Raw genomic sequence first — 13729 nt, 5'->3', positions numbered from 1 at the left:
TAATTAAAAAAGGTTTCATAATGATATGAGCATTTATATCCACTAGTCACATGCTAACATTATGCAGTGTAAAGTCGGAAATTTCACTTGATTTACCATACTCCGAGGACCACCTTATAGATCCAGTACAGATCCAGTATGAAATGACTCTGAACTGACTCAGAATTCATTGTTGGGTATATTTAACCTGTAAATGAACTTTCTTAAAAATGCTTTTGACTTGTATGAGGAGAGTAGTAGGTAAGTAGTTATGATGCAAACAAAGGCCTATAGACACTGGCCCTTAGGCTATAAAAAATGCCAAAACAAATTGGTCAAGCAAGTTTTTAACTGAATAATGCAGAGTTTCTCAATAAAGGTTTTCTAGGGGTTCCTTGAGGAAAGAGCCATGTAAATGGCCATTCATCCCACTGACCACCACACTAATGTACTGTGAGTTGTTTAAATAGTAACTATAGAAGGGGTTCCCTGCAGACCTGAAAGTTATTTCAAGGGTTTTCCCCCCGTGTTAAAAAGCTCAAAAAAACTCTGGAATAATCAGTAAATAACAACCACATTTTCTAGGATTTTTTTTGTTTATTAAACCCAATTTATTAAATACCTGTATAAATACCTGTCTAAATGTGTTACCCAATAAGGAAACTTTACACAAGGATAAGCCATCTTAGCCATGAAACTTTAGAGTCAGGCAAATATCATCCCAGCTCCTACTACATGTATATCTGACTTGAGGCTAGCATAAAAAATACAGCAAGCAGTAATAGCTCCACCTCCTCATTACCAAGCACAATTTGGCACATACAAGGGTACTCTACAAAAAGTAGAACAGCTCCATGATTTGGACAGATTCAAACTTAAGAAAAGACAATAGGCCTAATTTTCAAAGTTCCTATTAAAGCTCTCCAAGAATGGAGTAGATAGAATATCATATAAAAAAAGAAGCAAGATGATATCATCCTTGAAGACAAGACAGGATGAGCCTGATTTATTAAAGATCTCCAAGACTGGGCAAGATACACTTGACGTTGTGATATACAGTGACGTTGGGTGATCCAGCAAACCTGGAGTGGATTTTTAAAAAATCATTTGCTATTAATTGGTGTATGGCCCTGGTCCAGCAAAAGTACTCACCAGACACCAGTCCCCCAATCTAACATCTGTCTGGGGAAGGGCTGGCAAAGGACCAGGAGCCCACAGATAATGCAGTACCAAGATTCCGAACCCAGAATACAGAGCAAGAGGTCATACACAGGTAATCTGTCCACCAGACGAGGTACACAAAAGCAACACACAAGCAGAGTTGGGGGTCACAGGCGAAAAGTCAGTCCAGGCAGCAAAAACTCAATGGGTCAGGAACAGGCAAGGTCAGCAATAGTAAATCACACAAATACACACACTAGCAGTAAGTTAGCCTAGCTTAACGCTACAACAGGCACTGGTGACTGGGAACAGAGACGCTATAAAGTCCCAGCAGCCAATGGCAGTGCAGGATAGGATCAGCCTCTAAAATCTCCTTCAGCTGTGCACAGTCTTAGATTATGTGCTGGGGATGCCGATAAAATACATCAGGCTGCACAGCTAAAGGGAAGCAGGGGCTGCAGCCAGTTCTTTATTCTGCTGCTGCAAGTGACATTGCTGGACAAAATAAACTGTGTGAATACATCAGTGTCGCACAGCACAAAATCGCAGTTAAGAAAAGCGTTATCTAACAGTTGGCAAATGTTTTCAATCCTGGGCCATATCCAGATTTGCTGTATCACCCAGGTTCTCCTATGATAGTCTGTCTTCTCCAGTCTTTAATAAATCAGGCTCAATATCTATCTAAAACATGCTGCCGTTTGCTTTTATCAGGAACCTAATAATGTACCCTTTTCTGTTGTGGGAATAGCAAAAATGTTACTGAATTTAACATAAAAAAAAAAGAAATGTCTTTTTTTTTAATGATCTAGTTATGTTAAGTTAAGGTTAGGTAACACCAAATCTTTTCTCCTCTTTTGTTGATAGGCAGAGGAGTCCACCTTTCAGCATCCTTGTCACTGTCTGCATGACATGAAGACTTTTTTTAAGAGGTTCTTTTATGATCCAAAGAGGATCTTAAAATATATCCAGTGTCAACTTTTGCTCCACTCTATTAAAAAAATATTAGTTTCTGGTCTGTCTTTGGCTTCAAGTTCTGATATCTGTATGATATCAGTACAAGGGGACAGTAGGGGGCTGGATGGTCCAGGTATATCTGTACTGCTGGATTAGTGGACCCCTGCTACTGGAAACAGTGCTGGATTGTCTATTTTCAGTACATTTTGCTCCACAAGGTAGGGTGAAAACATCTGCAGAATTGGTTGGGGGGAGGTGGTCAATATTTGTTGGATTTTATTTGTCAGATACAAAGTCTTCAAATTTTTTTATCAATTTCACTAGGCAATGAATGCCACCTTGCAGATACACACTCGAATAGTACCTTGCAAAGGAGTTTTCACTGAGCTAAAACATTAATTTTAAAAGTAAAAATTCACATTGCTAAGTGAACTGCCTAAACTCATTTACTGATAAAGCCTATTTAAAGCAAAGTCTCTTCTGATTTAGTTAACAAATTACCGGTATTCCACTTCTCTTTCCATTGATGTCAGCACTAAAATCCCCAGTGTGAGAGGGTAGTCGCATCACTCCACCTGTCATGTGACGGTGTTCAGGAGTAGCAATTGGTTGCCTGACCTAAGCACTGTCACATACCGTAGAAGTAGGTCACATGCCCTTCATACCCTTCAATCACAAAATGATTGCACTCTGTTAACCACTATAGTACATTTTGAATATATATGTCAATTTAACTGGTAAAACATGCAACATACTCAGTATGACCAAGGTCTTTTGCATATTTAGAGTGCAGGCTTATATATATATATTGAACCATATACCACAATAACATAACAATGCAAATTTGAAAATCTGATATCATTTCTCATTTTCCTTACCTTTGGGTGGTTTACAATAATTCTTTGCTTCTTCTTTGTCGCCAGGCTCCTCCTCATTAATGCAAGACAAATTCTCTCCAAATGATTCCCACTGTATTTCCTCCACCCTGTAGTGTAACAATAGAAAATTGACTTATCTGATATTTCAGAGATTATTCCCAGACAAAACAAATTATAGTTATGTATTGTATGTTTAAAATAAGATAAAAAAGACCTGTTTGCTGGATGAATGAAAGAGTTGTTATAAAGTAAAATTGTTAAGGGTGTTAAAACATATTGGACAGGTGCAGACATACCAATTGTACATACAGGGTGCACAGTCCTCCACACCGCTTTATTAGATGTGGGTCAGATAGGAGCTGGGATCCCCTTCCACCGTCATGTCGGCTGCTAAATTTTACTTTTACAACAGTTGACTAGGGGACCCTAAAATTGGTCCTAAATGAGGGTCCTTGCCATCACTCTACCACTGGGTAATGAAAATTACAGATGACTGAGCTTACTCTGGAGCAATAATGATGTGTAAAAGCTTAAAATGAGTTGAAATTCAAGCAACCAACAGTCTTGTCTGGTTTTGTTTGTAAAAGCATTTAAAGTAGAATTGCTGGTAGGTTGCAGATAGAATATATATTATTCTTAAAGTAAACTATTTAGGATCAGGACTCAAAGCTGTTCTTATGGAAAAGCTTCAAGCATGGTAACCATCTAGAAACATATTTTCCTGCAATACTTAAAATATGCAGATGTAGCCCAGACTGAGAATGGACATATTGCATTATATTATTATTATTATTATTATGATATATCATCTGCTTCATTGGGTTCATTACATGAAACTTGAGATAAATAGTTTTTGGAAATGTTTAATTTTTCAATGGAGATCTAATCATTCAAATTCGAGTGCCATAGTAGGGATTTCTTGGAGCATCAACAAAGGTAGGGCAGCACAGGGTTGTATATCACATCAACATTTACTAGTCTATCCAACATCCTTCATAAGCAGTACTGATCATCATTGTCATTGCCTCCCATACCCATAACAATGTCTTACCCATTGTTTAGTTCAGCACAGGTGGCAATGCCCTAGTGTAATGCTTACTTTCATTATTTTTGTTCTTACCTAAAGCACCATCTTTTATCCGGCTTTCCATCAGGTTTTAACCCCACTTCAATCAAGCGGCCAGACCTGAACTTTTCCCTAAGGCGCCTAGGTAGGAATCTTTCAATATCCAGGATTGTAGCTGCTCTCTGTGAAAAAAACATACAAACATTCTATTGTATGTATGAACATGTGCTTAAATAAATATTTGAAAAATACAATTTAAATAATAGTGGTAAAAGCAATAGTAATTTTTTACAGATCTGAAACTTTAAAAACATGAATACTTGTACTTGTCACAACACCACTTTTTCCTATTCCCAGTTTATATGTAAATTATTTATGTTTATTTGTCTCATGTTCTGCTTAATAAATGTCCAGGGGGATTTTTACTCAAGAGTATAAAAATGCCAGAGTGCCTGAGATTAAAATAAATATGCAACTTTTAGGGACAAATGATAAGAGCACCTTGCTTTGAAAGTACTGTAGGGCTGGCTTTAATCATACATGAACAGCTGTGATTTTACGGCATCATAATTGAAGACCACAGCAAAGACTGCAAAGAAAAAAGTTGTATAAGCACATTAATTAATTTTAATTCTATATTAGACTCATCTCCTGAATATGAAAAAAAAACCCATAAACATTGTAGTGAAATTGGAAAGTTTTTTTTTGGTATAGCAGTCATGGTAACTAAAAGCAGTCTACACTGATCATATATTAGTCTACTAAATTACTAGTGGACATTGACTATTTCTAGTGCCAGCCTGTTATTGCCTCCTTTTATACCTTGATCTTAGGATTTAGTTTACTGGTTGACGCTCAGGAATGCACTTTGGCTTTGTGTCTTCTGCCCTAACATTTTGTAGTCATCTTGTGGTAGACTTGTGCATTAGGCAGGTTCTCCAGTCTATGCTAAGTGGTTGTCTATACAATGAAACCACAAGTCTTACAAGAGGGTGAAAGGAAAGCTCCTAACATCCCCTTTTCTCGTGTAGGTTGTACTCAGAGCCCATTACTAATACCAATATCACTATTAACATATCAGAAGTCGTCGATTAGTATCATATTATGTAGGTATAAGTAATTATCAATATTTTATGCCTGTGTCTTACGTAAAGAAATCAACCCACCTGTAACTTCCATATACTCTTGCTTTCATTAGAAACTTTATTTACTGTTTCACTCATCAAGGCAATGAGCATGTTAAGGAGAAGAACGTAGGTGAGTACCACATACAAGATCAGCAAAAACATAAAAAAGTGCTTGAACTTCAGGTTTTCATTGAACTCCAGGTCTCCCATGCCAATAGTAAACTTGAAGAGCTCCAAGGTAGCAATGTAAAGACCTGAATATGAGGCTCCAGCTTCATTTTGTCCAGCATCAGTGCCATTCTCAGATTTCTGAGGAGCTTCGCCAATGAGTGTTACCAAAGCTGTGAAGGTTAAAAATATACATCTATTTTATTTATATTTATAATGATACAAACATGATACAATATTCAATGGTAAAAGCATGCACCAGGAGGCTCATGACAAACTATTTCTGTAGAGGCTCCCTTCTCCCTGGGATACAATTATATGGTAGAATATAGAATTGATATACCAAAAGTGTAATTCTACTCAAAGCAAGCTTTTATTATGCCTAGTATGTGCTTTTATTTTGCAAACATATTTACAGAATGCTGAGATGCTGAGAATGACAAAAACAGACACAGGTTTTGTTTCAAGGTTTGGTTTGAGTTCCACTATTAAAGCCAACATAAAATATACACACACCACACATATATATATATATATATATATTATATATATATGCAAATACAAACAGTGACATCTACTGGTTACTGCAGTAAGCACTGTATGACATTTCTCCCAAAGAACATTATAACAATGAAGTGACATCCACCAATAATCACTTCCTTGCATAAATGTTGTGACTATATTTACAAATAAAACTTCCCAGTATATGGTTGTTACCTGCTGCAAAGCCGAAGAGGAAGACTAGATAGACAAAGAGGAAGCGAAGCATGTCACGGAGGATCGTCTGTAACACAACAAAAATGTTTTTGGATTATAAGTAATAACCCTTTATGCAAGTATTCTTTGATATTTAAGCACACACATTTATAAAAAAAAATGAAAAAACTGCCCTTACCCCACTCACTTAGAGGCAACAGGCATACAAGCTTGTATTCCCATAATGAAAATGAATCAAGTAAGCAGCCCCCTCCCATACTGATCACCAGCTTACATGACATTCAGCGCTAGATAGTGGTTTAAATCCTCCTGAAGTACCATGCCTGATTCTAATGGTCCTGAGCTGTTTGGCAGCACGCATATGGATATAAAAAGTTTGTCCAAGAAAAATGTGTACTTTATTCCTCTCGCCTCCCTCATTCTCTCTCTGCCTCTCAATTCTCTCTACCTTTCTCTCTGTCTCTCCCCTTTCCCTCCTTATGAGCATGATTTTGTAAAGCTTTACAAGGTTAGAGAAGATACACTTTCATTAGTGAAGCTGGGTGATCCAGCAAACCTGAAATGGATACGGTCCAGGATTGGAGACTTTTGCTAACAAATAGCAAATGAGTTTGAAGAAATCCATTCCACGTTTGCTTGATCACCCAGGTTCGCTGATGAAAATGTATCCTCTCCAGCCTTGGAGAGCTTTAATAAATCAGGCCCTAATCTCTCCCCTGACCCTCTCCATCCCTCACTCTACCCTCCCCCTCTTTCTCCCCTTTTATGTTTCGCTCCTCTCTCTTTCTTACCTGTCACTCCCTTTCTACCCCTTCTCTCTTCCATCCTCTCCTTCTTCTCCCAGCCTGTTCATGGAACAGCTTTCATGATGTAAGGCAGGGGTGCCCAACAGGTAGATCACATAGGCAATGTAAATAGATTGCGGAGCCCGGCCTTTCAAAATAAACTCTACTGCGCACAGGAGGTATTAGGTCCAAGTTTTTAATGTTGGTAGATCATTTTGACTTTTAAAAGTAGCTCACAAGCCAAAAAAGTGTGGGCACCCCTGATTTAGGGAGACATCTACTTATATTCTGCAGACAGCTGTCTCAGAGGGAATTATCATTTCTTCTGCTAGATCTTCACTAATTTTCTGTTCTATTTCTGGAACAAGAATTATCAGGAAATTTCTAAAATTTTACACAGACAGCAAAAAATAAATAAAATAGCCTGGTAAAGGTTTTATCTCTTCCATACTCTATACAAAATTAAAAAATTGCTTTACACACACACACACTTAACACATACGTGAAAAAGCAATATAAATTAATCCTCTAAATACAAATCAGTATAAAGAGATTTCAAATCTGTAACTTGGTTCCCTTGCTGTCTCCATCCCAAAAAGATAGGAAAAGTTTTCCCATTCACCTTTACAAGGTTTTTGGAATTCCAGGCAGCACAAGAAATAAAGAGTGGCAGGGACTCCAGACTTTCTTGTGACAACAAGGACTGTCCATGGCATTCCTAATGTATCTGTAGCATCATTGCCTAAATTTATGCTATAATATCATTGATGTCACACTTCAGTCAGGTTGAGAAAAGGAAGGGGGTGCTTTTGCTCCCTCTTTTGTAATTCAGACAGCAGAGGGAACCCTTTGAAGGACAAATTAACACATTATGTCTGGTGTTCAAGTTTATTATCATCTTGTTTCTTTTTTATAACATAATTAGTATGTGTTTATTCAAACTGATGCTAAAGTTTGTAAAAAAAAAGTACCGTTAGCTCTTCTGCAAAAAGAATGATACTGCAACAATGCATTTAAAGTTGTTTGCATTCAAATTACAGCCAAATAGCAGTAGAACGGAGGAAAAGTTCTCTTTTTTATCCTTTTGTTTCCAATTAATATTTTTTTCAGGTACTGGTAGTCCCAAAGTTAAGGACATCCAACATACGGTGACTGCTAGATACGAACAAGGTTTCTCTGCTCATTGGACGGTTTGCATGACTTGCAAAAGAAATCTTTTGCTAAAAACAGCGGTTGTGGGTGATCGAAAAAGCTAAGCTGATCTGTAACATCTTGTAACTCTTTAACCCCCCTAGCATTCTAATTTATTTCTGTCTTTTTTGATACAAAAAGTGATCCTAATTTTTTTGCATGGAAATTTTTGTTTGTATTGTGGGCCTGTAATTTCTAGGATTAACTCCTGGGTATGATAAATATATTAATTTATTATATTATAATCATAACTTATAATATATTAAATAATTATAAAAAATAATGAAATAATAGACCACAACAATGTATATTATCAAAAAAAAACTAATTTATTAAAAAATGTCAAAAAGTCAGGGAAAATAGTAGGCAAAATGTAAATCAGGGCACTGGGCAATGATGTTTGGTGCACTAAAATATGTACTTTTATTTTTATTATATGTTGTGTGGTGTTTTTTTACTGTAATAACCATTTAAAAGCAGATTACATTGTAATCTGCTTTTAAATTTCCCGCCTGGCCACACCCTCTGAATACATCACCACTCATATCACCCGGAAGATGTCACATCCTCATGGGTGATGCAAGTGGGGATGTCCCGCCTGCCTCACCCCCGGCATCCACCAACACTGCTGCCGCTGCTGCTACTGCTCGCATCGGCAGGGAGATGCAAAGCACAATGCAGACCTTCTGGGTCATGCGAGCAGCAATAGTAAATTCCGGTGGTGGTGCCAGCTGGCACCATCCCCAGAATTTACTATTGCTGCTCGCATCAGCAGATAGATGTGATGCACAATGAAGAAGTCCTGCATTGTGCTTCCCATCTCACTGCTGATGGGAGCAGCGCCGTGGCTGGGACCCCGGGTGGTATTTAAAAGCAGATTACTCGGTAATCTGCTTTTAAATTTCCCTGCCGGCCAGGCCCCCTAATTCAGAAACGTCCCCGCATCACAGCGGGACCATTAGATAGCCGCTGGATCGCAGGGCAAAGGTAAGGGGGGCTTCTAAAGTTACCCCGAATGTGACTAGGGATTACCGCTTTTTGCGGTAATAACCAAGACAAACTCTGCAGTTGTTTCTTTTTTAATGTAAAAGCACAGCTTGCTCCAAAAGTTAATCAATGTCTAGGCTCCATAAAGATTTTTTTTTTTTTTCTTTGTTTGTGATTAATTTACAGATTTTACACAATAACTGACACCACACTGTCTAATATTATGTTGAGACATCTGTCCTAATTGCATTTAAGAAAATAATGTACATGTTCCGAATTACATACAAATTCAACTTTATAACAAACCTACATTCCCTATCTCGTATGTAACCCGGGGACTACCTGTACTATATTATAGATTAGCTGATTACCCAGCTTTGCTAGGGTATTTATTTATTGCAATCTTATATTACACAGGTAAAGGAATCAAATAAAGCTATAGTGATTTTCTTGTCTATGATGTTGTTTCATTTTTTTGCCTTTGATTGTTACCGGCCAATTGCCTTACGTATTCTCGAAGGCATTATTACAGGCCAGAAATTTGTAAGAGTCCAAAACAAAGTATGTAAGCAAAAAACACACTGTCACTGAGCAATACATACATGCATACATACATACATGCAAATATACAATAGTCATAGTCTAGTCATATATCTAGCAATTTTGGTTTAAATGTCTCGAGGCGTTTCCTGAGTGATGGTGGAACATAGCAAGTTTGGTTGTAATGTCTCCATACGTTTCCTAGTGATGACATACACACATACATACAAATATAGCTCTGACATATAGCACAGCGCTGTACAAAGATGACTGGTGCACTCACATGAGTCTGAGTCATATCTGAAATGTCTCCATGCGATTCCTAGTGATCACACATGGGGATGAGCAAGAATGCCTCTGGCATTCTCACGAAAATTTCCTTGAACTTCCAATAGTTCAGCGAAATTTCGGCGAACCGTTTTTGCAAAACCTTCGGAACAGGAAATTAAAACAAGAGGATTCCCAGGGCTGCGTTCAGCCCTGGAAATCCTCCTGTTTGCGATTCCCGGGGCACTAAAGGTTAATTACCCTTTAGTACCCATGGATCGCAGAGGATTTCCAGGGCTTCCAGGGCATGATGCAGCCCTGGAAATCCTCCTTTTCGCACAATCCCCAGGCACTAGAGGTTAATTAACCTCTAGTGCCCCGGGGATCCCACACTCTTCTCGATGAATGCAGCCACAGCTGTAATTATTGAGAAGATGCCAGGCAAAGGAGAACTTCCTGAAGTTGTAATATAAGTTTCTCTTACAAATAATACATTTGTTACAGATTGCAGAGGATTTCATGATGCAGCCCTGGAAATCCTGTTCGGTGAGAGCGCCACCTCTCGATGAATCGAAAGGCCGTTTTCGCGCTATTATTCCAGCTTGCTCATCCCTAATCACATAAACACATCTATATATATAACACATACATACATCCAAATATAGCTCTGACATATAGCACAACGCTGCACAAAGATCAGCGGTGCACTCACATGAATCAACATGATGCGTTTCTGAGTGATGGTGGAACATAGCAAGTTTGGGTGAAATTTCTCCATGCGTTTCCTAGTGATGACATACACACATACATTCAAATATAGCTCTGACATATAGCACAGCACTGTACAAAGATGTATAGCAAATGTGGTTGAAATGTCTCCATGCATTTTCGAGTAATGGTGGAACATACACACCTACATACATACATCTAATTTATATATATATAGATAGTTTAATCAAGATGTTTTTGCCACCAGAGGGCAGACAGACCTTGAAAACAGAAATAATTATGTTTTTCATTCTTTAAGCTGCTATAAATATATCAAATAACCTGCTTTGTTAAAGGTTATAGGTAAGCTATTACACTGCTAAATGAAAGTGAATTTTATTTTCCACTTAACATTTCTGGTGAACTGTTACTTAAAAGCATTTAACAACAAAGTTTTCCAGAAGGACATGTAACTGTTTACTGGGTTTGTTTGGCCAAATCTGAAGTAGTTCCTTTATTTTGGAATCTTTTGTATAGTGAGATTTACAGTATATAGCATATAGGTATATGACCGATACTGACCTTTTGGATCATGACACTGTAAATTCCTGTCTGCTGGAATCCGCGGGTGTAATACAACATATTCACCCAACCAATAACCAGTGCAAACACCATTAGAGCAACATAGACTTCACTTCCTGCCAGGTAGGCAATGCCACTGCTTAGAAGAATGGTGGCCTGCAGAAAGCTGTAAAAATAAACAGATCTTCCAAGTTACAAGGAGGTACATCATAGGCATATTTATTAAGTATGTTGGTAGTGTTGTTAAGTCATGCTGCTTTGAGCATACAAATTACTTAAAAAACTTATTATCCCATCTGCAGACTATGGATAGCTAGTAGTGGTAAGGCACATTCAACTGGAATACCTACTAATTACAAAGGCCGAGGAACTGTTGTACTCATGTAAGATTTTTAGCTGAAACAGGTACACAGCCTTTTATATGTAGACTCTTAACTTGTGGTTCTATATAACAGTGCTTTTATTGCCTCTGCTTCTCACAATGTAGGGTTGGGCAAAAAAATAAAAACAATATTCTCCCTGTTTCTGATATAACTGTAATAGATATCACATCTTACTTTTTGAACATATACAGACTGTAAGTTTATTGTTTTTGAATTTTTTGTGAAATTATTTATTTTAGAAACGTTGGGTATGAAAAGTTTTTATAAAGCAATAATTATGATAATAAACACATTCAATGCAAGTGAACCTTCCAGTTGCATGTTTTGAATGACAATGATTTTTTTACCATCACTGTATGTTTAGTGAAACATTTACAGCTTTTATAATATGACCTTTATTGTTGCAGGTATTTGTTTCTTATTGCACTTGTAATATTTCAAACTAACACATAATAATCATGCAAATAATGATAACACCAAATAAATGTTTACAACTTACAAAAGAATTTCAAAATAGCCATCCATTATTAAATTTTGTAAGGAAGGACGTCTCTTCCAAAAATAAATTATCTGCAAATGATAGAACAGAAGAAGATTGTAATACACTGAATAACATTGAAGAAATACGACAAATGATCAGAATTGCATTGCTTGTGTTTGTTAACATTTTGTCTTTAATCAGCACATTATTTCCCTATGTTATATAAGCTCTTATTACCAGCCCAGGCTTTGTTTATGTTTGCTCTGCCTGCACTACACTGAAAGTAAACAAAGCAAAGCTTATCCTGACATAGATCTGCCATAAGTTTTCAAATCACAAGGAAAAAGGGAGAGTTAATGGCTATATATGCCAAGTTGCTTGGTATCCTTGGATATGTTGAAATGACTAATAATTCAAAAGAAAAGTTATGTTTCAAGATGCATAAACTTCAATAAGAACTTAACAATTCTTTATAAAGTCTCTGGTGTCACAGGAATAAGGTAAAGTTCTAAATCCAAAGTAATTTTATTGTCACATTCAACCTCCTGTGCTTTGCTTCAAATCCCTCCACAGTTCTTGTCCCATTTACATTTTTTACCTGATAAGCAAATACTCCCCTAGACGCTCTCTTTGCTCCACCAATGACCTAAAAAGGACTTCCTCACTTATAACCTCATCACACGCACGGTTCCGAAACCTCTCTAGAGCTGCCCCGACTCTCTGGAATGGTCTTCCCCGTCCTATTCAGCTTACTCCTACTTTTTGCACATTTAAAAAACACTCAAACTTGCCTACCCGTCTTCTTCTGTTGCTTAAAACCTCACTGCTCACTCACCATTCTATATCCCCTCCTATTATGTGCTACTTCTCCCACCTCTTAGATTGTAAGCTCTTCTGGGCAGGGTCCTTTCCTCCCCCAGTGTCACTGTCTGTATCTGTCTGTCATTTGCAACCCCTATTTAATGTTCAGCACTGAGTAATATGTTGGTGCTATATAAATACTGTTTAATAATTGTACATACCTGACATATTAGTATATATATTCCACCAAACATGATGATGACTTCTCCAAATACACGTAAGTTGTCTTTGTGTGTCCCTTCCAGTGGGAATGGGGGCTTTAAAAAATTAAATGCGATAGCAATAACTATTTTAATAAAATATTCCAACATATTTGCATTTTCCCATAGTTATACATAAACACAAACTTTGCTCACATTTATCACACTTCCAGTACATCTGCACCGTGGAAAACTTCTGTTGAAATATCTTTCTGTCTCACTTTGTGATAGCCAATTGTAAGTAAGGTAAAAACAAACATTTTTTTTTGCATATGATTGGATAGCTGAAGAAAACAGCTTAGCATCATTTGCTTAGTTAAGTGATATGTCCTTTGCAAGGTGATTTTTCACTTTGCTATATGAACAGCTTATTAGGTGAGGGTTACTGCACTACAATAGCTTAAACAAGCTCTGAACAGAACTCTTATTGATATGTATTATTATGTTTGTGTGAATTTTTATCTTTGCTAGTGTAACTTTGTTGGGTTCTGTTACTGAGCCTAGCATAACATGCTATGTATTCCTCCACAGCAGGGGCACAGCTGCTTTGTATGTCTTCCAATATTATCCACAAACATCTAAAGGGTTATTATCTAAATGCAGCGGATTCATTACTGTGCATATATCACTAGTGAACAACAGGTGGCAAACCTGAATGCCTGAGCTCCTGTCTGGTTGATGATGACACCAACTG

The 13729-nt window shown here is 37.3% G+C and overlaps 1 protein-coding gene across 2 annotated transcripts in view; it reads right to left on the bottom strand.

Moving 5' to 3' along the window:
* The window catches only part of LOC140344111 (transient receptor potential cation channel subfamily V member 1-like), a 45832-nt gene that overhangs the window by 2502 nt on the left and 29601 nt on the right, over positions 1–13729 (bottom strand). For both annotated transcript variants that reach the window (XM_072431055.1, XM_072431061.1), the window contains exons 9-15: positions 12997–13092; positions 11993–12063; positions 11111–11276; positions 6051–6117; positions 5205–5506; positions 4093–4220; positions 2973–3079 (exon numbers count right to left, since the gene is read on the bottom strand). In XM_072431055.1, the coding sequence (XP_072287156.1) occupies positions 2973–3079; positions 4093–4220; positions 5205–5506; positions 6051–6117; positions 11111–11276; positions 11993–12063; positions 12997–13092 (937 nt within the window). The remainder of the gene's footprint in view (positions 1–2972; positions 3080–4092; positions 4221–5204; positions 5507–6050; positions 6118–11110; positions 11277–11992; positions 12064–12996; positions 13093–13729) is intronic.

The sequence above is a fragment of the Pyxicephalus adspersus genome, chromosome 1, assembly GCF_032062135.1.
Source record: "Pyxicephalus adspersus chromosome 1, UCB_Pads_2.0, whole genome shotgun sequence".
In the NCBI taxonomy this organism is placed as follows: domain Eukaryota; kingdom Metazoa; phylum Chordata; class Amphibia; order Anura; family Pyxicephalidae; genus Pyxicephalus; species Pyxicephalus adspersus.
Note: the sequence above shows the minus strand (reverse complement) of the source record. Positions and strands in the feature narration are given on the sequence as shown.